A 24211-nucleotide genomic window follows, 5' to 3' on the forward strand; every position below is an offset into this window, starting at 1 on the left:
TTCCTCATTGGATATACTCTCTATTTTCACACAGATTTTCTGACTACACTTCCTATACTAAGTATATGTGAGAAGATTGATGTAAACATGTAGACTAGCACTTACATATGTTATAACAAAGAAGGCACTTTCTAGAATTATTAATACAACATGTATATCATCTCATGAATGGAATGCCACTACTTAGAAGCGAGAACCAGGGATACCATATGCTCATACCAATTTCAAACTCCACATATTGAAACACATAACAATCAAGATAGAAGTGTAAGAGTTGTAATGGGGCTAAGGTATTGGCTAACAAAGAAAGGTTAAGGATGAACAAAGGTTCTTAAAGTGATAGTAAGCAACATAATGAAATCAACACTTAGAATTCAACTTTTGATTGCAGCTACCAACTTTAAACATAAAGGGAAGATTTATACAACTTTTAGGGTCAGATTCACATTTTTGGACCCTTCTTCAACAACTAATACTTGTGACCTCATTCTCACTTTCTTTTCAACCTCTTTTTTCTTTTTCTGCACAACTTTTTCTTTTCTCTTTCTTTTTCCATGCTTTTTTTTTTCTTCTTTCTTTTGAAACACAAAACATACTCCTTCACCAATTCACAAAGGCAAATTCTTCCCCCACACTTGTTTTTCTACAAATCGTAGATCAAAAGGAATTCCCAATAAGTCATGCTTCACTATTCTTTAAGAACAAGGGTATGGATGAATCACCAGGCCAGGTAGGGATAATGCAAGCTAACAAAGAAAATAGGCTAAATAAAGCTCAACGGGGTTAAACCTACAATACATATGCAAGGGATAAGGCTTTTTGGCTCTGGTGGTAACTAAACAACTTCATCTTGTTATTTGTTATGCAATCAATTTTATGCTTTGAATGAAACGGGCATGAGTTCTAGTATTTGGAACTAAAATGATGAAAAAGCATTCTAAGTAGCAACCAAGCAAAGAAATAATGAGATCATGCAACGACTTTAGAAAACAACAATATCACAGCTTAATAACTCTCCAAACAAAGAATAGGCTCAAGTCTCACAGGGTTGTAATGTTAGTTTGAGTTTCTTCCTTCAAGCATGTTACAAAAACTAATATTTCCTTTTTGTGATTACATGTGAATTCGTAAATGACAACTACAACTTAGTATTAACCAAAGAGCATATCAAACTTCCACCTATGTTTGTAACTTTCTTTAACAGTCATGCAATTAAAAACCAAATCCTCATCATTGTGTTGGAAGGTACCCTAAGACACAAACAAGCAACAAAAACGACTCTTTTTGGTATTTTTCTCAAAAATTATCAATTTTTTTTCAAAATTTTCGAATTTTGTCTTTAAAACACAATAAAAACACTTAAAAGAGTGAGTAACAACATTGGAAGTGATAGGTGATGTAATTCAAAGATAAGTTATGAAAAGCAATCTGTTTACCCCCTCCCCCCCCACACTTAAACCAAACATTGTCCTCAATGTTTCAAAAATAGACTCAAACAAGAAAGCAATAATAGATAACTAGCAAACAAGACAATCATGGCAAAGTAAAAACAATAAAGAGAAGGGTAAAAGAGAGCAAATCTGGTTGTTAGAGTTGGAGATTCCATCGTCTCTTCATTTGAACATATGGGTTGCCTCCCAAGAAGCGCTTGCTTTAACGTCTTCCAGCTGAACATTACCTTTATTTAATCCTTACTAGGACCAGTGGCATGGAGTTGATCCTTGAATGGAAGGTGATACTTGAAATGATCTGGTAATGGTTTAAATTCTAGATTAAGTGCCTGAATCATTGAAATCAACATGTTAGTAGAAAATGAAATTGAAATTTAAGGAGGCGACTTACCTATGTGCTGCGACAAGAACTCAATGACAAACATTACTTTGAAAGTTTCAGGAATGTTGCTCTTGGCTAGATTTGGTGTGAGGGCAGCGACTTGTCCCGTGTCATAAAATCCAACTTCTTTGGCGATGGTTGTCACAAAAACATCCTCTTTGATGAATTCTAAATATTCCCCAGCCGCTTCTTTCTCTTGAATCTTTGGAAAGGTTTCGAATATGTCTTTTTCACTCTCTTCTTTCTTGAATTGCATAAACCTGCGATAAAAAGGTACATTTCGTGCAATAAAGTTAGAAAGAATTGAATTCGGAACAACCTTACCTGAGTGAGATTCTTAGGGGGCTGCGGCAAGGTTGTTCTTCCCTTGCCATAGCTCTATCCTCCTCCTCTTTTTCTTGCAACAGCTTTTCGTCCTCTATTTGGCTTCGTTTGGATGATTTTAGGTTGGTTCCAATCTCCTTGCCACTTCTGAATGTGATACCCTTAGCGGTTTCAAAGCCTCCTTTTGGATTGACAACGGTTGAACTAGGTAGTTTGCCTTGTTCTCTGAATTGTCCCATGAATTCTGCCATCTGGCCTATTTGATTCTTCAATTTGCCCACCTCCTTGGCTTGATTTTTTAAACCCTGAGTCAAAGAAGTTAGTACTTGGAGAATTTTATCATTATCTAATGACGAACCTGAATTTGGTTGGGCAGATTGTGGTGGGAGTTGTGGTGGTGTGAATGGCCTTTGATAGAGCTCCTCATATGGCTGCCAATATCCTTCTTGTTGAACTTGTTGAGGTTCCCTCCACATAAAATTTGAATGATCTCTCCCACATGGATTGTAAGTGTTGGAAAATAAGTTGTTCCTTGATTGATTATGGCCAAGATAACCCCAAACAATGACATTATCCCAACCTCCATTCCTAATTAATTGAGGATGTTGATTAGTTTGATATCTTTGCCCATAGGACACACCAAATGTACCAACTCTTTGCATTCGTGACCTTTCGATATACTGCGACAATAGAGAAATAAGATTCGCCATTTGAGCTTGAAGATTAGCAATTGCCATGTCTTGCTTCTCTGGTACCTAAAATCAAAGAAATAAAACTAATTCAAATATCAATAAAAAAAAATGAAAAACATAAAGCGATTAGCAATTTTACTAATCCCCAGCAACGGCACCAAAATTTGATGTGATAGGAACTAACACACAAATTCAACCCTTTTTTAGACAATTGTAGTATATGTAAGTAGGGATCGTTCTAGGCCGGGGATTAGAAGGGATGCTAGTCTACACTAACTTGACTCAAAAACTGAAAACTAGACTCAAATACACAAAACTAAGCTAGACTGACTCAGATAACACAAAACAAGCACTAAGGGGTGTTTTGGACGAAAATTAAAGTAAATTGACATGAAATACTAAAGAGGGGTTTGGTTGGATGAATTTTAAACTAAAACTAAGTAGCTTGTAGAAAATAAACTAATTGATACTAAATTGGGGTGAATGAAAGGGGTGAAAGGCTAGCTAAAGGGTCCTTCTCCACACATGACACATATGCAACACAAATCGATCTCCAATTACTATTCCTATAAACGATGAATGACAATGCCCCAAATTAACCATGAACTGCACAAATTAACCATCAGATTTTCCTAAATTCATTGAATTGGACTCAGCGACGCAATCAAATATCAAGTTCCCTATATGAACTGCATGATAGAGATACATATCAAAGATCATTAAGTTTTATGAAAATCATAAGCATTGATATGGTATTCGTAACTATGAACTGCATGATACTCCTGCCAGGAATTTACTTAACACAACCATGTCTAGTAATTTCCACTACTTATAAATATAAGTTCATAACTATTAGGTGAAATTCCCTTATATTTTAGCATCAAACTCATGCATGCAAACTAAGTAGGCCTCCTTAATCAACATACAAGAATAAGTTATCAATCAAACAGATAAGTAAATTGCATTCATGATTTATGAAACAATAACTGGATGTAATCAATTCATATCACACATATGTTCATGGCTTTGAATTCACCTCTAGCTAAAACAAAATTAGTTCCACCTGTCTATCATAACTGAAAACCAAATTAAAACAAACATTGAACTAAAAACTAAACACAGAATACACCTAGAAACGCTCCAGCAATCCAATGGCCTTGGTTGGCAAGCAAGGCTCCAAGCTCTTCTTCCTTGCAAGCTGCTGCACTATGTGTTTTTTCCTCTATATTTTTCTCTCTAAAACTCTCCTGAGTTCTGGGGCAAGGGTGTGCATTTATAGGGCAGACACACCACACCAATCCTTGGAGGACAAGGATAGGGCACGACACAATTCTAGGAGAAAAGGAATTAAATTGTTTGCATGATTTCAAGACTTTTAGAATCAGATATGCATTGTTAAAACATGATAAGGACTTCTAAATTCAGATGGTAAGGATTTAGAATAGGATAAGGACACCTTTTGCAGCTGGAGATGAGTTTAGAAAATGTTGGATTAAATAGGATAATGTTTGGATAATATGGGATAAGATAAGGTAAGAATGGATAAGATAAGATATGGTTGGATAAGATCTCCTTGTTTTCAGTTGATTCCTTGTCTGCCAAGCCTTAATTTAATTCTTCCAGATTTGTAACACATTTTTAACATCATCTATCACCAAAAACATCCATCCATTATGCTCCATACACATGTTATCCAATCCAAGTCCAAAACTGCTCTAAATTGCTCATTTTGGCCATTTATTGTCATCTTCACCAATTGAACCTACAATAATAGGAAAACAAACTAAATCACTATAATAAATGGAAATTAACTAAGTAAATGCAAAGAAATAAGATAACAAAGTCGCATAAATATGCTCCTATCATTGTCATACAACTTAAGTTAATGGGCTTGACGGTTTTAAGCCCAATAGGCCTTGAGGTCCAATAATTACTCAAAAGCTAAAAACGAACTTATTTGTTTGATTAATTAACATTTTAATTAAACCTAGCCATAAATAATTAAATCATTTAATTATCCTTACTCATCTCTGTTGTTTCTTCAATCTCTACCTTACACGGTATACGATCCATTAGGTTCCTTTTAGCGAGTTAGTGGGCGATTAGAACTCTTCAAATCGATTGTGAATTGAAACTTACTTTCAATTCTCCCTTTAGTGATTATACACCTTTAAGGCTTCCACAAACCATGAGTGACACCTAGCAATATGTCATGGCTACCCAAGCTAATCAGAAGAGGTGGAGAACCTATTCAGTTTAGGATTACAATGCAATACGGTCTTTCTCTAATACAATATTCATGACCACATTGTTTGGTTTGATAGTTTATTTATGTCTACTATCCAATGTGATTCTTTGACTTATATGATTACCTTGAATGTGATTTGGAACAAATTCCTAAATCTCATTCATACTCTGGCCAGAGATTCTTAATCATATCATAGAGTATTCTCCCTCAAACGGTTTGAAGGTTAGAGATCCCTTGTTGTGCATTCACTTGCCTCCATGGCTAAGTGGCTTAACCCTAACTATGTCATAGACACCCTTTCACGGAGTGACCTTGATCACGGTCAATGGACTCATTCTCTATTGAGCACCTACATGCTTGTCTTGGTGTTAGTCACACCAATGACTCGAGACCAGTCACTCTCTGTCACAGCCCAGTCCCGATTCCGCCGTAGCATGATATTTTTTGCTTTGGGCCCCGGCCACGCTCTCACGGCTTTGTTTCTGGGAACTCACACAAGAACATCCCAGTGGGTCACCGATCTTAGGAATGCTCTCGCCAGAACTCGCTTAACTTCGGAGTTCCGATAAAACCCGAAGCCAGTAAGTTCCCAAAATGCCTCGTGCTATATAGAGGTAGGCATGTACATATAAGGCACATCACCCTTTCTCCATTGGTCAATGTAGGATGTTACAATCCACCCCCTTAGGGGCCCGATGTCCTCGTTAGCACACTCGCACTACATAGTAGAGTGGCTCTAATACCATTCTATCACATCCCAGTTCCAACTCCGCCGTAACACAATATTGTCTGCTTTGGGCCCCGACCACGCCCTCATGGTTTTGTTTCTAGGAACTCACACGAGAACTTCCCAGTGGGTCACCTATCCTGGGAATGCTCTCACCTGAACTTGTTTAACTTTGGAGTTCCGATGGAACCCAAAGCCAGTGAGTTCCCAAAAGGCCTCATGTTATGTGGAGGTGGGCATGTACATATAAGGCACATCACCCCCTCTCTGTTGGTCGATGTGGGATGTTACACTCTCTCTAAGAGAAGACATAACACGTACTGATCTTAACAAACTGTTAATGTCCAATTGGCAATCCTATGATCAGGAACGTTTAAGATATGTATACGAAAGAGAATGGTCTTATGAATCTAACTTCTTTAGATCACATTCTCCCATTTACATATTCCTTGGACTTATCATTTAAGCATATAATATGTGAAATAATATTTGCCCTTTATATTAAACTAGATTAGTTTAACATGTGAAATGTCCGTAAAGTATCATCATATGATTGGCTTTAGGGCACATTTCCAACACATTAAGCTAAGATTTTGATAGGAGCATATTTATGCGACTTTGTTAGTTTAATTCCATGCATTTAATTAGTTAGTTTCTATTTATTATAGTGATTTAAGATATTTTCGTGTGTTTGTAGGTTTAATTGGCTAAAGTGGCAAGAAAAGGCAATTTGGAGCATTTTAAAGCAGTTTTGGGCTTGGAATGGTTAACACATGCTTGGAGCAAGGTGGATGGACCAAATTGAAGTTCAAGAAGGGCTAGGAATATGCTAAAGAGTTGAAGAAATTAATTTAAGACTTGGAAGACAAGGAATCAGCTACAAAGAAGGAAATATGAGTCAAACTACCTTATTTTGACTTAGTCAATCCTAATCTTTTCCTAATTATGTTCCAGCTGCCAAGAGGATCCCTAATTAATTTAGGACACTTAAATATATGTTCTAGAATTCCTAAATCCCATTCCTAAAGAGGATGCCGCACCTATCCCTTTCCTTGCCATGCAAGGCATGCTCCTTCCCTCTAAATCCATGCCGCAAAAGCCTTTCCTTTTCCCTCTAGGATATGCCTCACCTTTCCTTCCCTTTTCTCTCTGGGATTTTGACTTTATTTACCCTTTTTCCTTGAGGATTTGGAGTCCAAATCTTTCCCAAAACATTTAATTAATGCCTACCCTTTTCTCCCTTTAAATATATGTTTATGCTGCAAAAACCAACCATTCATTCAACCATTCCATCCATCCTTCACACACACAATTCCGCACCACCTATCTATCTCACACCATAACCCAATTTTAGCTGCAGCCACCCTTGTGCCGCAGCTTTGCAAGGAAAGAGAGGATAGCTTGGAGTCGTGCCTACCTTTCAAGATTGTTGGATTGCTGGAACGTTTCAAGGTGTATTCAATCTTTTGTTTTCAATGTTTAAATTAAGTTTTCTTTGTTTAATGGCGAACATGAGGAGCTAAACTCATTTTGGCTAGAGGAGAATTCAAAGCCATGAACATATTTGCAATATGAATTGATTACTTCCAGTTGTGATTTCATAAATCGTGAATGCAATTTACTTAACTGTTTGATTGATAACTTATTCTTGTGTGTTGATTAAGGAGGCCTAGTTAGTTTGCATGCATGAATTTGATACTAGAATATAAGGGAGTTTCACCTAATTGTTATGAACTTATATTCATAAGTAGTGGAGGTTGCTAGTCACAATCGTGTTAAGTAAATTCCTGGCAGGAGTATCATGTTGTTCATAGTTACGAATATCTTGTCAATGCTTATGATTTTCACAAAGCTTAATGATCTTTGATTGTATCTCTATTGTGTTGTTCATGTAGGGAACTATTGAAGAATAATTTGGTTGCTGATGCGTTGTCCATCCAATTCAATGACTTGAGGAAAATCTGAGGGTTAATTAATGTTGTTCATAGTTAATCTAGGGCATTGAGGTTCATGGTTTATTAGAAAAGTAACTGGAAATCGATTTGTATGCAAGTGTTTTATGTGTGGAGAAGGACCCTCTAGCTAGCCAATCACCCATAATTTCCCCCAATTTTGTTTAAGTCTTTAATCTACTTGTCTTTACTTTAAATTCGTCCAAAACCTAATCCCCTTTACTTTATTGTGTCAAATTAGTTAGAATCTGTCCAAACTTGTGTTTTTAAATGTTTTGAGTCAAGTTAAAATTAATTTTCGTCCAAATCACCCTTTAGTGTCTAGTTTGAGTCTATTTGATTATTTTGTGCTGTTTTGAGTCTCTTTAGTTTGTTTCGAGTTCTTTGAGTCTAGTTAAGTGTTTTCAAGCCTAGTTTTGTGTTTTTGAGTCAGTTTTAAGTAGATTAGCAATCCCTCTTAATGCCCGGCCTAGAATGATACCTACTTACATCTTTCCTACAATTGCCAATAAGAGGGTTTAATTTGTGTGTTAGTTTCTACCACATCAGATTTTTAACATGTTTTTGTTATTTGACATCTCCAAATCATGCTAGAAATCCCAATTCCTCTTTTCATTGTGCTTGTGGTCATCTAAAAGGCCAGATTCGTCTTGAATTATCTCTAAAGCTTATTCGGACTTCAATTAGCACCAACCTTCACTTCTCCACATTTGACTCTCAAAAAATTCAAAAATACCATATTTTTTTTCTTTTTTCTTCAAATGAATCCTAACGTACAAGTAATGCACACTAACTGCAACAACAGCAACAATAATAACAACAAAGTCTTATCCCACTAAGTGAGGTCAGATGTTTGAATTCTAGAATGTCATTGTCTTGATTTTGTGCCAAGTCTTCTATTAGATCCAAATACTCCATGTCTTTTCTTAGAGTCTCTTTCAAAGTTTTCTTAAGTCTTCCTCTACACCTTTTACCCTAACCTTGTCTCTTAATCTCATATGTGAGTCTTCGATTCACATGTCCAAACCACCTTAACCGATTTCTCTCACCTTATGTTCAATTACGGTCACTCGTAGTTTACCAGATCAAGGTTCTAAAAGATGCTAGACGCTAGTCGGGCGGCGGGCTGGGGCTTAGCACCTAGGTGCCTAAGTGAGGCTTAGGAGGGCGCCTAGGGGACGAGGCAGATTTAAGTAAATCTAATATATTTCCTGTAAATAAGTGTCTGTTTATACTTCAAATGTATATAATTTCATCATAAACTACAAAATGGAATGACCTATACATTATGAAGTATTGGAACATAATGAAAACATGAGGACCAAACATTTAATGTGTGTTCATATAAGTATTCAACAAGTCTCTTACAATTTATTGGGAAAAATAAAATGCAAAATGAAAGTTATCTATTTTTTGTCTAAGTGAGTTGCAACCTAGGCGAGTCTAGGCGCCCTTTCTTAATTTTCAAACACCTAGGCATTAATTGGGGCAGTGGCCAGCCGCCTAATGCCTAGGTAGGGCCTAGGCGGTGTTAGGCGGGGATTTTTAGAACATTGCCTCAGATATCCTCGCTCTTAATCATGTCTTTTCTCATGTGCCCACACATCCAACAAAGCATTCTCATATCTGTACATTTATTTTTAGCACATATGATGCTTGACCACCTAACATTTTGTGACATAAAGCTTTGATGGTCTTTTTGTTGTCTTATAAAACTTTTCGTTGAGTCTTAGTGGCATATGTCGGTTGCACATACACCCGAAACACTCTTTCACTTCATCCATCCAACTTGTATTCTATGGTTGTGATCTCCTCCAATTTCTCCATTCTTTTGCAAGGTAGATCCAAGATAATGACAGCTCTCGCTCTTTGGTACTTCCTGACCTCAATCCTCACCTATCTCATTTGGACATTCATTCTCACTGAACTTGCACCTTACCATGACTGTAACATCCCACATCGCCCAGGGGAGTGATCCTTATATGTATATTCCCATCCTTACCTAGCATGAGGCCTTTTGGGAGCTCACTAGCTTCGGGTTCCGTAGGAACTCCGAAGTTAAGTGAGAAGGGGGCTAGAGCAATCCCATGATGGGTGACCCACTGGGAAGTTGCTCGTGAGTTCCCAAAAACAAAACCGTAAGGGAATGGTAAGCCCAAAGTGGACAATATCATGCTACGGTGGTGGAGCGGGCCCGGGAAGTGATCCGCCCCGGGTCGGGATATGACAATTGGTATCAGAGCCTAACCCTGGTCGCGTGTGTGCCGACGAGGACGTCAGGCCCCTAAGGGGGTGGATTGTAACATCCCACATCGCCCAGGGGAGTGATCCTTATATGTATATTCTCATCCTTACCTAGCATGAGGCCTTTTGGGAGCTCACTGGCTTCGAGTTCCGTAGGAACTCCGAAGTTAAGCAAGAAGGGGGCTAAAGCAATCCCATGATGGGTGACCCACTGGGAAGTTGCTCGTGAGTTCCCAAAAACAAAACCGTGAGGGAATGGTAAGCCCAAAGCGGACAATATCGTGCTACGGTGGTGGAGCGGGCCCGGGAAGTGATCTGCCCCGGGCCGGGATGTGACAATGACCATCATTATAACCTCTCCCCTTAAGATTGTCTTATGGATAAGTTTGTGACGGTGGATACAAATTTTTGCCAATGTGATGCAGTAATCAAGGCTTTCATGCATGCATTGAAATCTCGAGTCTCATGCATATTAGAACCATCAAATGTAATTAATTAAGATTTAGAGTAGCATAAATAATTAAGTAGTCATTTAACAACATTTTAAATGTTTTAGGGGAGACTAAAAGTCCAATTCGAACTTGGGTTTTATTTGTGTTTGTACTCTTTATAAATATCATGTATTAGAAGCCTGGTGCGAAATATATAAGCACACAAATTAAAACCCTTTTGTGACAATTGTAGTATATGTATAAGTAGGGATCGTTCTAAACCGGGGATTAGGAGGGATTGCTAAATCACTTGGAAACTGACTCAAAAACGTAAAACACAGGTTAAAACACTAAACTAGACTCAAAGAATGCAAAACTAAGCACTAAAACACTAAAACAAACAAAAAGACTCAAAACAGCAACAAAACACTCAAAACTGCCTTAAAAACACAATCTGGGCAGTTTTGAACACCTAACACTAATTTGGATGAATTTGGGTTATAACTTGAATCAAAACACTTAGAAACACAAACTAAGACACTTTCTAACTAAATTGAAGCACTAAAGTAAAGGGGGATTTAGTTTTGACGAAATTAAAACAAAGAGCACAGATTGTAATAAAAACAGATTGTAAAAAAACGAATTTGATGAAAATATGGATGGAATGCTAGCTAAAAGGTTTTTCTCCACACATGTCACACTTGCATACAAGATGATTTTCAGTTGGTTTTTTGATGAATCATGAAACTCAACACCCCAGGTTAATTAGGTTCGCTTAAATTAACCTTCAAGTTCTCCTTAAGTTAATGAATTGGATGGGACAGCGCATACAACCATTCAAAACATTCTCCAAAAGTCCTTTACGTGAAAAGCACAATAAAGATACAATCAAAGATCATTAAGCAACATGAAAACTATAAGTGTTGACGAGGCATTCGTTACTATGATGAGCATGAAACTAGTGCCAAGAATTCATTTAACGCGATCGTTTATAAGCGACCTCCACTACTTGTGAATATAAGTTTGTAACTATTAGGTGAAACTTCCTTATATTCTAGCATCATATTCATGCATGAAAACTAAGTGTGCACTCTCAATAAACATAAACGAATAAGTTATCAATCAAGCAGTTAAACAAATTGAATCCATAACTCATGAAATTCCAACCGAAGGTAATCAATTTATATTGCAAGCATAAACATGGTTTTGAATCACCCCCTAGCTAACTAGGGTTTTAGCCTCTTATGTTCACAGAAAGAGAAACAAAATTGAAATTAAACATAGAGAACAAAAGATTGATTACACCTAGAACGCCCAACGATTCCACTTTGAATTTCTGCACGTTTCAAGCTCCTCTTTCTTTTTCTCCTTGTTGCGGCAGAGAGGTTTTAGAGGGTTTTTGGATGTGATTTTGGTTTAGGAAGGGAGTTGGGATGATATGGTGGTGCGGCAAGGGTTGTGGGTGGTGTAGGGAGGTGTAGAATGGTGGCTGGAATGGATGGAAGGCTGCGGCAAAGGATGGAAGGTGGCTGGAATGGATGGAATTTGCGGATTGAAGGTGGGAGAGTGATGGTTTTAGTGCACTAGAGGGTTTCGGCAAGGTTTTGGCTTCCCTTGCCGTGGCCTTTGCTCCCTGTTCTTCTTCTTGCAGCAGTTCTTTCTCTTCATTAAGGCTTTGTTTGGATGGTTTTGGATGATTTCCAAGCTCCTTACCACTTCTCAACGTAATGGCCTTGGTGGTTTCGAACCCTCCCTTTGGATTGACAATGGTTGAGCTAGGGAGCTTGCCTTGGTCTCGGAATTGTCCTACAAACTCTGCAATCTGCCCAATTTGCTTCTCTAAGTGGTCCACCCTTTTTTCTTGGTTTTGCATCGTCTTGTTTTGATTTTCTTGCCCCTGAGACAAATTGGTAAGTAACTTAAGAATTGTAGCATTATCTAAAGACGTACCTTGATTGTTTTGGGCAGATTGGGGTGGGTCTGGATCATTGCCGTAGGTTTTGGTGTAAAACCCCGGGGGTTGTTGTCTAAAGCCTCCTTGTTGTGGAGGTTGTTGAGGCTCCCTCCACTTGAAATTTGGATGGTCTCTCCAACCCGGATTGTATATGTTGGAATATGGATCATTCCTTGGCTGATTTTGGCTTGGAAATCCAATGGCATTTGCACTTTCCCATCCCCCATTCTCAATCAATTGAGGGCATATGTCCGAATGATGTCATTGGATAGAACATACGCCACATACACTTGGTCCTTGTATCCTCATTCCTTCGGCCATCTGAGACACAATAGAAGTAAGATTAGCTAATTGAGATTGAATGTCAGATTGGGAACTTACCTCATTCACTTGATGCCGTGGGGTGTCTCTTTGACCAACACCTTCATATTGTTGTGCATTCAACGCTCTATTTGCAATTAAAACCTTGGCAGCCACAGGCGTTTTGTCAACCAAAGCACCTCCCGCCGAGGCATCTAGCATTTGTCTCTCTATTGGAAGAAGCCCCTCGTAGAAATATTGAATTAAAAGTTCTTCCTTCATTTGATGTTGAGGGCATGATGCAACTAGAGTCTTGAAACGTTCATAATATGCCGGAAAAGACTCTCCTTGGTTTTGTTGAATTCCACTTATTTTCTTCCTCAAAAGAATCACTCTTGAAGTTGGGAAGAATTTCTCTAAGAATGCCCGCTTCATGCTTTCCCAAGAAGTGACGGTTCCAGGTGCCAATTCGTATAGCCAATCTTTAGCCTTTTCTAGAAGAGAGAATGGAAAGGCCTTCATCTTCAAAATGTTCCCATCGACATTGATGGGTGTCATACTCGAACATACCACTTCAAACTCCTTAAGATGCTTGTTTGGATATTCCATGGACAACCCATGGTATTTGGGAATGTGATGCAACAAGCTAGACTTCAATTCGAACTCATCGGTCTTGCCTTGGGCAGCCATAGGATATTGAATGCACAAAGGTACGACATTGTCTACTCCCGAGGCCGAAAGTTCTTTGATTGTTCTATTGTCCGCCGCCATGCTTTCTTCTTCTTCAAATTCAAATTCGGAATCTGAACTTGAACTAGGTGGATAAGGTTCCGCTTGTTTCCTCTTTCTTCTCAAAGTTCTGATTTGATTTCCTATTTCTAGAAGCCTTTGACCTAATTTTAGTTAACCAAAATAAGCTAGGGTTTTATTTAGAAAGGGGAATGTGTTTAAGTGCATAAAATAGGACCTAAATACCCCCCTTGCACGGCAAGGGATGGGGAGAAAATGAAAGGTTCGGCAAAGGTGGGAAGGGGGTCTAGGGCCTTTGTTTTGTGTCCTAAAGTGCATACAAGACCTTCAAAGTGGCAGGAAAATAAGGACTTTTAAGATTAGGAAAGGTTACCAAAATAGGAAACCTAGGCTTAACTTTCCTACTTCAAGTAGGAATCGTTGTTGGAGTAGGAATCCTTGTTGTTCTAGGAATCCTCATGTGAGTAGGACTCCATCTTCGATTAGGAATTCATATTTCTTCAAGTCTTCAACTCATTCATTCCTCTTTTGCTCCAAAAGACTTCAATTTGCATCTTCTTGCACACATTGGTTTTATAATCTGAAAACACACAAAAGTGACTTTAAACACTAAAACAACTAAAGAAACACAACATAAATGCACGAGAACAAGCCAATTAAGTCGCATAAATATGCTCCTATCAAATTCCCCCACACTTAGCTTTTGCTAGTCCTCGAGCAAAACAAAACAACTAAAGAAAACAAGACGAAACAAAACAAACAAAACATAACCTAAACCTTCCAACGTTTGCCTCAGGGATTTCCAATGAAACATGACATGTCAAAGATCATTACTCACATAGCTTTTAGTCTTCTTTCCCCTCGAGCACATACTTAATCATAGTCACCATTCACTAGCTCGCATTTAATCAATTAAAACAACATTTTGAATGTAGTAACATGCCTTAGAGAACTCCCTCAATTCCTCACTAGTTATGCACTCAATTTTCACTCAGATTTTCTGACTACACACCCTACAATAGTTATATGTGAGAAGATTGATGTAAACATGAAAGACTAGTACTCACATATGATATAACAAAGAAAGCAATTTCTGGAGTAATTAAACATGTTTAGATATGATCTCATGAATGGAATGCTACTACTTAGATGCGAGAACCAGTGACACCATATGCTCATACCAAATTCAAACTCCACAAATTGAAATGCACAACACTTAAGATAGAAGTCAAGGGTTGTAACGGGGCTTGGGGTAATGGCTAACAATGAAAGATAGGGATAAACAAAAGTTCTTTAAGAAATAGCAAGCAAAGTAATGAAATTAAGACTTAGAATTCACTTAGAATGCAGAAATCAACTTTTAGACATATAGGGAAGAGTTAAACAACTCTTAGGGCCTAATTCATTGTTTTGGACCCTTACTTCAACAAACACTACTTTGGAACTCATTTCACCTCTTTTCAACTTTTTTTTTTTCACTTTTTTTTTTTTTTTTTTCTTTTCACAACTTTTTTTTTGTTTTTTTTTTTTCTAGCTGTGCCTATGGCACATAAACTCACATCAATAATCCTTCCCCCACACTTATTTTCTGCAACACATTAATCAAAAGGAATTCATTTTTCGTCATGCTTACTATGCTTCAAGAACAAGGGTATGGATGGTCCTAATCTAGGCTAGGTGAGGATAATATAGGTTAACAAAGAACATGGGCTAACACAGCTCAATGGGGTTAAACTTAAACACATAATGAATTAAGGGCACACGGCTATTTGGCTTTGATGGTGGTCACTACACAACTTCATCTTGAATATGTGTTATGCAAATCAATAACATGCTTTGAATGAAATGGGCATGAGTGATAGGAGCATATTTATGCTACTTAGTTATGTTGTTTCCTTGCATTTAGTGAGTTAATTACTATTTATTTTAGTCTTTTAAGCTATTTTCATATGTTTTTAGGTCCTAATGGCAAAAGGAGCAAGAAAGAGCATTTTGAAGCTAATTGGAGCATTTTTGGGCATGGATTGGATAGCTTAACCATGGAGCAAAGAGGATGGACGAAATTGAGGTCAAGAAGGGCTAGGAAAGGCTACAAATCTGGTGGATGAAGTCCTAATGCAATGAAGATAAGGAAATAGCAAGAAATAAGGAACCTTATCCAAATTTCCTTATCTTATCCAAACCTTATCCAACCTTATCTTATCCTATCCTACTATTTTCCTACCTTAATTCCAACTTCAAAGAGGACTCCTTTTCACATTAAATCACCTAAATATCAAGTTCTAGAATCCCTATTTTCGTGCATTAAGTTTATGCCACATGTAACCCTTCTAGAAGTTCTAGAATCTGCCACAAGGACCATTCCTTGTCCTCCTTGAAATCTGATTGAAAGTATCCTTGTTCTTTGGTGATTTGGAGTCCTAATTCCTCTCCTTTTCAGCCCAAATTTGTGCCTCCCCTTCACCCTATAAATACTTGATGCCACAACACTAAAAAACCACCACCCTCTACCACAAATTCACACCACACCATCCACCACACCTCAAGAGCCTAAATTCACACAAATCCCCATTGTTGGCAGCAAGGAAGGAAGAATGAGCCACCTGGAGTGTTTCTAGGTGTATTCTATCTTTGTTTTTAATGTTTAAGTTTAATTATCTTTGTTTTGCGAACATGTGGAACTAATTTCTTTTTAGTTAGAGGTGAATTCGAAGCCATGATTATATGTTTTATATGAACTGATTACGTCCAGTTATTGTTTCTTAAGGCATGAATGTGATTTGCTTATCTAAGTTATTAAAACTTGTTTATGTATGTGGGTTGGGGGTCGACACTTAATTTGCATGCATGAATTTGATGCTAGAGTATAAGGGGGTTTCATGTAAGAGTTATTCACTTATATTCACAAGTAGTGGAGGTTGCTAGTCACAATCGTGTTAAGTAAATCCTTGGTATGAGTCTCATGCGTTTCATAGTGATGAATGCATTGTCAATGCTTATGATTTTCACAAAACTTAATGGCTTTTGATGTGTATCTTTATCATGCGTTTCATATAGGGAACTTGAGAAAGATAATTTGGTTTAGATGCGTATTCCATCTAATTCAATGAAATGAGGAAAATCTGATGGTTAGTTGTGCGATACAACTAACTTGGGGCGTTGTCATTCATAGTCTAAAGGAGTAATAACTGGACATTGGTTCGTATGCATATATCATGTGTGGAGAAGGACCCTCTAACTAGCCTTTTACCCATTTACCTAAATTCGTTTTTCCAAAGTATTTTCTACAAAGTTTTTGTTTTAAGTTTTAAATTCGTCAAAAACAATCCCCCTTTCATTTAGTCTTGTTATTTGAGTCAAAATTTGTTTTCTTTGAGTCTTTTGAGTCAAGTTAAGGTTTATTTTCGTCCAAAACACTTGTTAGGTCTAAAATTGAGTCTTTTTAAGTGTTTGTTGCTGTTTTGAGTGTTTTAAGAGTCTATAGAGTCTATTTTAGTGTTTTTTGTGAGTCATAATTGTGTTGATTAGCATCCCTTCTAATCCCCGGCCTAAAACGATCCCTACTTTCATATACTACAATCATAGGGTTTTAATTTGAGTGTTAGAATATTTCACATCAAATTTTGGCGCCGTTGCCGGGGATTAGTAAAATTGCTAATCCCTCTGTTTGTTTGTTTATTTTTCTTTTTATATTTGATTTAGTTTTATTTCTTTGATTTCAGGTACTAGAGAAGCACGACATGGCACTTGATAATGCTTCTCTTTTGACACAGCTCATGGAAGGGTTCCAAATGCAAAGAGTTGGTACATTTGGTGTGTCCTCTAGGCAAGAATATCAAACTAATCAACATCCTCAATTAATTGAGAATGGAGGTTGGGATAATATCAATACCTGGGGTTATCAAGATCCTAATCAATCAAGGAACGACGTGTTTTCTAACACTTACAATTCAGATTGGAGTGATCATTCAAACTCTATGTGGTGGGAACCTCAAAATGTTGAACACAAAGGATATTGGCAACCATATGAGGAGTTCTATTCAACGCCTATGCAGCCACCACAACCTCATATACAATATGCCCAACCAAACTCAGGTTCATCAATAGATTATAATCAAGTTCTTAATGAATTAATTTCGTTGGTGCAGGGCTCACAAAACCAAGTCAAGGAGGCTCAACAAGGAGAATATTGGCAGCCAAGTGAGGAGTTCTATACAACACCTATGCAGCCACCACAACCTGCCCAAACAAATGCAGGTACGTCTTTGTATAATGATATGCTTATTAAGTTACTCACCAATTTGTCTCAGGGGCAAGAAAAACAAAACAAAGCAATGCAAAATCAAGACAAAAGGTTGGACCACTTGGAAAAGCAAATTGGGCAGATAGCGGAGTTCGTAGGATGATGCGAAAATAGTTAAGCACACAAATTAACCCTCTTGTTGTCAAATTGTAGTAAGGATGCAAGTAGGGATCGTTCTGGACCGGGGATTAGGAGGGCTTGCTAAAACCTCTAAACTGACTCAAAAACATAAAAACAAAGTTAAAAACGTTCACAAAGACTCAAAGGACTCAAAACAAGTTCAAAAGACTCAAAACTACCTAAAAACACTAACTAGGCAGTTTCTGACCTTAAACACAATTTTGGACGAATTTAAGATTATAGGTTGATTCAAAACACTTTAAAACACAAACTAAACAGATTCTAAACACTATAGAACAAGAAAGTAAAGGGGGGGTTTTGATTTGACGAAAATTGAAATAACAAAACAAAGTATAGAACTAGGCAGATTGTAAAACGAATTTTGAAAACAAGATGATGGATGGATTAGTTAGAGGTCCATTCTCCACACATGACATATTTGTATATGAATCGACTTTCCAATTGCTTTTCACTAACTATGATGCTCAACACCCCAAGTTAATCGTGATGCACTAATTAACCATCAGATTTCCTTATGTTATTGAATTGGATGATGCATGCGACAATTCAAATCATTCTCCAACGGTCCTCAACATGAATGCATAGAAGAGATACAGTGAGAGATCATTATGCTCTATGAGAATCATAAGTGTTGACGAGGCAATTGTAACTATGAATGCATGATACTCTTGCCAAGAATTCAATTAACGCGGTTGTGACTAGCAACCTTCACTACTCATGTTTATAAACTTGTGACGATTAGGTGAAACTCGTTTATAAACTAGCATCGAGTTCATGCATGAAAACTAAGTATGCATCCTTAATCAACATACAAAAACAAGTTTTTAATAAACAGATAATTGAATTGCAATCAAAACTTAACAAATCACAATTGGAAGAAATCAAATCATATTTCAAACATGTTCATGGCTTCAAACTTTCCCCTAACTAATTAGGGGTTTAGCCACTCATGATTACAGCAAACTCAGAGAATAATAACAAAGTAAACATTGAAAACAAGAACGAAGTACACCTAAAACACTCCAATCTGCAAGCATGAAACGTTTTAGGCCTCCTTCCTCTCTAAGTTGCTGCGGCACAAGGGGTTATGGTGAGTTTTGGGGATTATGGATGATGTAGAATGATGTGTTTAGGATAGCGATGGATGTAGGGGACGGCAAGGGTTGCTTTTGGGCAGAAAGTATGAAGAATGGTGAAGTATGGATGTGTTAGAGAGAGGAGATGAATTTCTGGCGTGAATGGTGAATGAATGAATGAATGTTTTCTGGCTGCAACAAGGAGGTTTATTAATAGGATTTCAGGAATTAAAACCCTAGGTTATTTAGGTAATCAAAAATTAAGTCAAAGACTCTAGAAATAGGAAAGAATCCTCCCCCTTGCACGGCAAGGAAGAGGAAGGGTCAAAGGAAGTGCACGGCAAGGCTTGCATGAAATAAGTAAGTGTTTAATTCCCTAAATCAATTCTAAGCATCAGGAATTAAGTTAAATCCCTTTAGAATAGGTAATTGAAATCAGGAATTAGGGGAAAAAGGCTAAGTCTTGCGGCACAAGGGAGGAAAAGAAGGGGAAAGTGCCAAACTTGCAGATTTTGGGAGAAAAGGAATGTATAGGTTCGGCTAAGGCTTTTAAGAAAGGGATTGTGACATAATCTTGCAGATTTTGGGAGAGAAGAGGAAGGTAAGGTGCGGCACATGTCTAGGGCTTCTAGAACATGTGATTTAGGCAACCACATTATTTGGAAACTTGCATAATTGGAAACCTTTCAAGAATAGAAACTCCCCATAATGGAAACTAGTTTCCAATTCTTGATTCCTCCTTCTTCCTTCGATTTTAGGCTCACTTGGTCTTCAATTTCGTCCAATGCTTTGGCTCCAAGCATAAGCTATCCATCCTTAGCCCAAAAGTGCTCCAAAAGGCTCCAAAATGCACTTCTTTGCTCCTTTAGCCCTTAGAACCTGAAAACATACGAAAATGGCTTAAAAGACTTAAAGAACTAAGAAATAACAACGTAAATGCACAAGAACAAGCCAACTAAGTCGCCTAAATATGCTCCTATCAAATTCACCCACACTTAGCTTTTGCTAGTCCTCGAGCAAAACAAAACAACAAAAGAACACGAAACTAGACAAATGAACAAAACACAACCTAAACCTTCCAACAATTGCCTCAGGGATTTCCAATGCACATGACATGTTAATATTCATTATCTCCACAGATTTTGGTCATCTTTACACTTGAGCACATACTTAATCATAGTCACCACATACTAGTTCACAATTAAGCATTTAAAACCATGTTTTGAATGTAGTAACATGCCTTAGAGAATTTGCTCAATTCCTTACAGATATGCACTCAATTTTCACTCAGATTTTCTAACTACACACCCTAATCTAGTTATATGTGAGAAGATTGATGTAAACATGAAAACGAACACTCACATATATGTATCACAAAGAAAGCAATTTCTGGAGTTAATAAGCATGTTTAGATATGACCTCATGAATGGAATGCTACTACTTAGATGCGAGAACCAGTGACACCATATGCTCATACCAAGTTCAAACTCCACAAATTGAAACACATAACACTCAAGATTGAAGTCAAGGGTTGTAATGGGGCTTGGGGTGTTTGGCTAACAAAGAAGGGATATGAAAAACAAAGTTTCTTAAAGAAATAGTGAGCAAAGCATTTGAATCAACTTAGAATTCACTTTTGAATGAAAACTCAACTTTTGAACAAAAGGGGAGAATGTAGACAATTTAGGGCCAGATTTGGTGTTTTGGACCCCTTCTTCAACATTCAACACTTAATCACTCATTCTTTCATCTTTTCAAGCTCTTTTTCCTTTCTTTCTTTCTTTTCTTTTCTGTTTTGTCTTTTTCATACGTTTTTCACAACTTTTCCTTTTCTTTTGAATCTCAAAACATACATATATACTTAAGAACACACATTCTCTCCCCCACACTCAATTTCTTGCATAATGTAACTCAAAAGGAATTCATTTAAGTCATGCTCACTATCTTTTAAGAACAAGGGTGTGGACTGTCCTAAACTAGGCTAGGTGAGGATAATGTGGGTTAACAAAGAATAAAGGCTAAACAAGGCTCAACGGGTTTAACTTAAACATAAAATGAGGTAGGAGACACGGCAATTTGGCTTTGGTGGTGGTCATTACACAACTTCTTCTTGAATATGTGTTATGTAAATCAATAACATGCTTCGAATGAAATGGGCATGAGTTCTAGCATTTGGAACTATATGATGAAACGCCTTCTAAGTAGTAACCAAGCAAAGAATAATGAGACCATGCAACGACTTTAGAAAACAATAATGCACAGATTTTAACTCTCCAAATAACGTTTAGGCTCAAGTCTCACAAGGTTGTAGCGTTTGTTCGAGTTCCTTCATTCAAGCATGTTACAAAAACGTATTTTTCTTTTATGATTGCATGTGAAGTCATACATTATAACCATAACCAAACATATACCAAGAGTAAATCAAACTTTTTTCCATGTTTATAACTCTTTTTAACAGTCATGCAATTACAAACCAAATCCTCATCATTGTGTTGGAAGGTACCCTAAGACACAAACACACAAAAACGACTCAAAACACTCTTTTTAGGCTTTTCAAAACATATTTTTCAAATTTTTATGTGATTTTCGGAGTTATAAAACAAAACACACTAAAACACTCCAAAACAGCTTAAAAACACTGTAAAACAGCAAGGAACAACACTTGAAGTTATGGGTGATAAAATCCCACGAATTTGCATCAAATATACTTAGTTACCCCCCCCCCCCCACACACTTAAATCAAACATTGTCCTCAATGTTTTAAACATAAATTCACACAAAACACAAGTAAACACACAAACAGCAACTAAACAACATAACATGGCAGATTAGAAACAACAACAAAGAGAAGGGTTTTAGGAACGCAAATCTGGAATTTGGGGGATTCCTAGGGCTTCCTTTGTTGAATGGATGGGTTGCCTCCCACATAGCGCTTGCTTTAACGTCGTACAGCCGGACGAAGAGCACGTTCACTCCAAGTTGGAACCCACGGCATGCAAGGGAAGCTCTTCCACAACATGCTCCACAAAGTTCTCATAGTATGGCTTCAATCTATGCCCATTTACCTTGAATTCTTGGCCACTTTTTAAGCTTTGGACTTGGACTGCACCATGAGGAAAAACATTAGTAACAACAAGAGGTCCAATCCATTTAGAACGTAACTTACCATGGAATAACCGAAGTCTTGAATAAAAAAGCAACACTTTCTGCCCCTTGGAGAATGTTTTGGTACGAAGCATCTTATCATGATAAGCCTTCGTCTTGTCCTTGTAGATGCGAGCATTCTCGTACGCCGCATTCCTAATCTCCTCAAGTTCATCTAATTGGAGCTTCCTATGAACTCCAGCAGCGTCTATGTCCAAATTGAAGGTTTTCACAGCCCAATGTGCCTTGTGCTCTAACTCAACGGGCAAATAACATGGCTTACCATAGATAAGCCGAAAAGGTGACATGCCAAGGGGAGTTTTGTAAGCCGTACGATAGGCCCACAATGCATCGTCCAAGCGCAAACTCCAATCTCTTCTTGAGGGTCCCACGGTTTTCTCTAGGACTTGTTTGATCTCCCTATTTGAAACCTCAGCTTGCCCATTAGTTTGAGGGTGATAAGGTGTTGAAACCTTATGCGTAACGTTGTACTTCTTGAGCAAAGCTTCAATGGTGCGGTTACAAAAGTGAGAACCCCCATCACTAATTAAAACTCGTGGCATCCCAAACCTAGCAAAAATATTTGATTTCACAAAATCTGCAACAACCTTAGAATCGTTAGTACGGGTGGCTTTGGCTTCCACCCATTTGGAAACATAATCGACAGCTAGCAAGATATAAGTAAAACCAAAAGATGGAGGAAAGGGGCCCATGAAATCTATACCCCAAACATCAAAAATTTCCACAAAGGAGAGAGATTGCTGCGGCATTTGGTCTTTAGGCCCTATGTTACCTGTTCTTTGACACTTATCACATGTTAAACAAAACATTTTAGCATCTTTAAAGAGATTAGGCCAATAAAATCCAGATTGTAACACCTTTAGGGCTGTCCTTTGGGTGCCAAAATGTCCCCCACATGCATAAGTATGGCAGAATGTAAGAATGGAATTAAATTCAGATTCGGGCACACATCTACGCACAATCTGATCTGGGCAGAATTTCCACAAATATGGATCATCCCAAACATAAAAACGTGCATCATGAACAAGTTTATCACGTTGGAACTTGTTTAGGGTACTAGGAACTTGCTTAGACACCAAGAAATTGACCAAATCGGCATACCAAGGGGTTCTTACCTCAATGGACAGAAGTTACTCATCCGGGAATGTTTCTGAAATGGGAACGGACTCTTCTTTACCCATCATTTGGCTAAGGTGGTCAGCCACTACGTTTTCACATCCTTTCTTGTCTCGAATTTCAAGATCGAACTCTTGAAGTAGGAGCATCCAACGAATGAGTCTTGGCTTGGCCTCCTTTTTAGTGAGAAGATACTTCAAGGCTGCATGGTCAGTGAAAACAATTACTTTAGTACCAAGAAGATATAATCTAAACTTATATAATGCAAATACAATAGCCAAGAGTTCTTTTTCGGTTGTGGAATAATTTAGTTGGGCATCATTCAACGTCCGTGAAGCATAGTAGATGACATGCGGCCTCTTGTCTCTCCTTTGCCCTAAAACAACCCCTAGAGCATAATCAGAGGCGTCACACATTAACTCAAAAGGGAGGCTCCAATCAGGTTGCACAATGATTGGTGCCGTGGTCAACAACTCCTTGAGTTGATTGAATGAAGCCATGCATTCCTTGGTGAATTCAAACGCCACTTCTTTTTGTAGGAGACGGCAAAGAAGTTGTTCAACTTTTGAGAAATCCTTGATAAACCTACGATAGAATCCTGCATGGCCAAGAAAAGAACGAACCTCTCTAACCGAAGTTGGAGAGGGTAAGTGACGTACAAGATCTATTTTGGATTTATCAACTTCAATGCCGTTTTCAGAGATGATATGACCTAAAACTATGCCTTGTTTAACCATGAAGTGACACTTTTCCCAATTAAGAACAAGGTTAGTTTCAACACAACGTTTTAGAATCAAACTAAGATTATGCAAGCAACCATCAAAAGAATCACCAAAGACACTAAAATCATCCATAAAAACTTCAATGATTTTCTCAACATAATCAGAAAATATATTCATCATGCATCTTTGAAATGTAGCAGGTGCATTACATAAACCAAAAGGCATGCGACGAT

The 24211-nt window shown here is 37.7% G+C and overlaps 1 protein-coding gene across 1 annotated transcript in view; it reads right to left on the reverse strand.

Moving 5' to 3' along the window:
* Positions 1–1772: 1772 nt before the first annotated feature.
* LOC148691273 (uncharacterized) overlaps positions 1773–24211 on the reverse strand; it is a 107446-nt gene continuing 85007 nt past the window's right edge. The window contains exons 5-7 of the mRNA XM_088683972.1: positions 2158–2338; positions 1843–2093; positions 1773–1780 (exon numbers count right to left, since the gene is read on the reverse strand). Of these exons, the coding sequence (XP_088540098.1) occupies positions 1773–1780; positions 1843–2093; positions 2158–2338 (440 nt within the window). The remainder of the gene's footprint in view (positions 1781–1842; positions 2094–2157; positions 2339–24211) is intronic.

The sequence above is a fragment of the Pyrus communis genome, chromosome 14 (genome assembly GCF_041283825.1).
Source record: "Pyrus communis isolate YQ-2024b chromosome 14, ASM4128382v1, whole genome shotgun sequence".
NCBI classification, from domain to species: Eukaryota; Viridiplantae; Streptophyta; class Magnoliopsida; order Rosales; family Rosaceae; genus Pyrus; species Pyrus communis.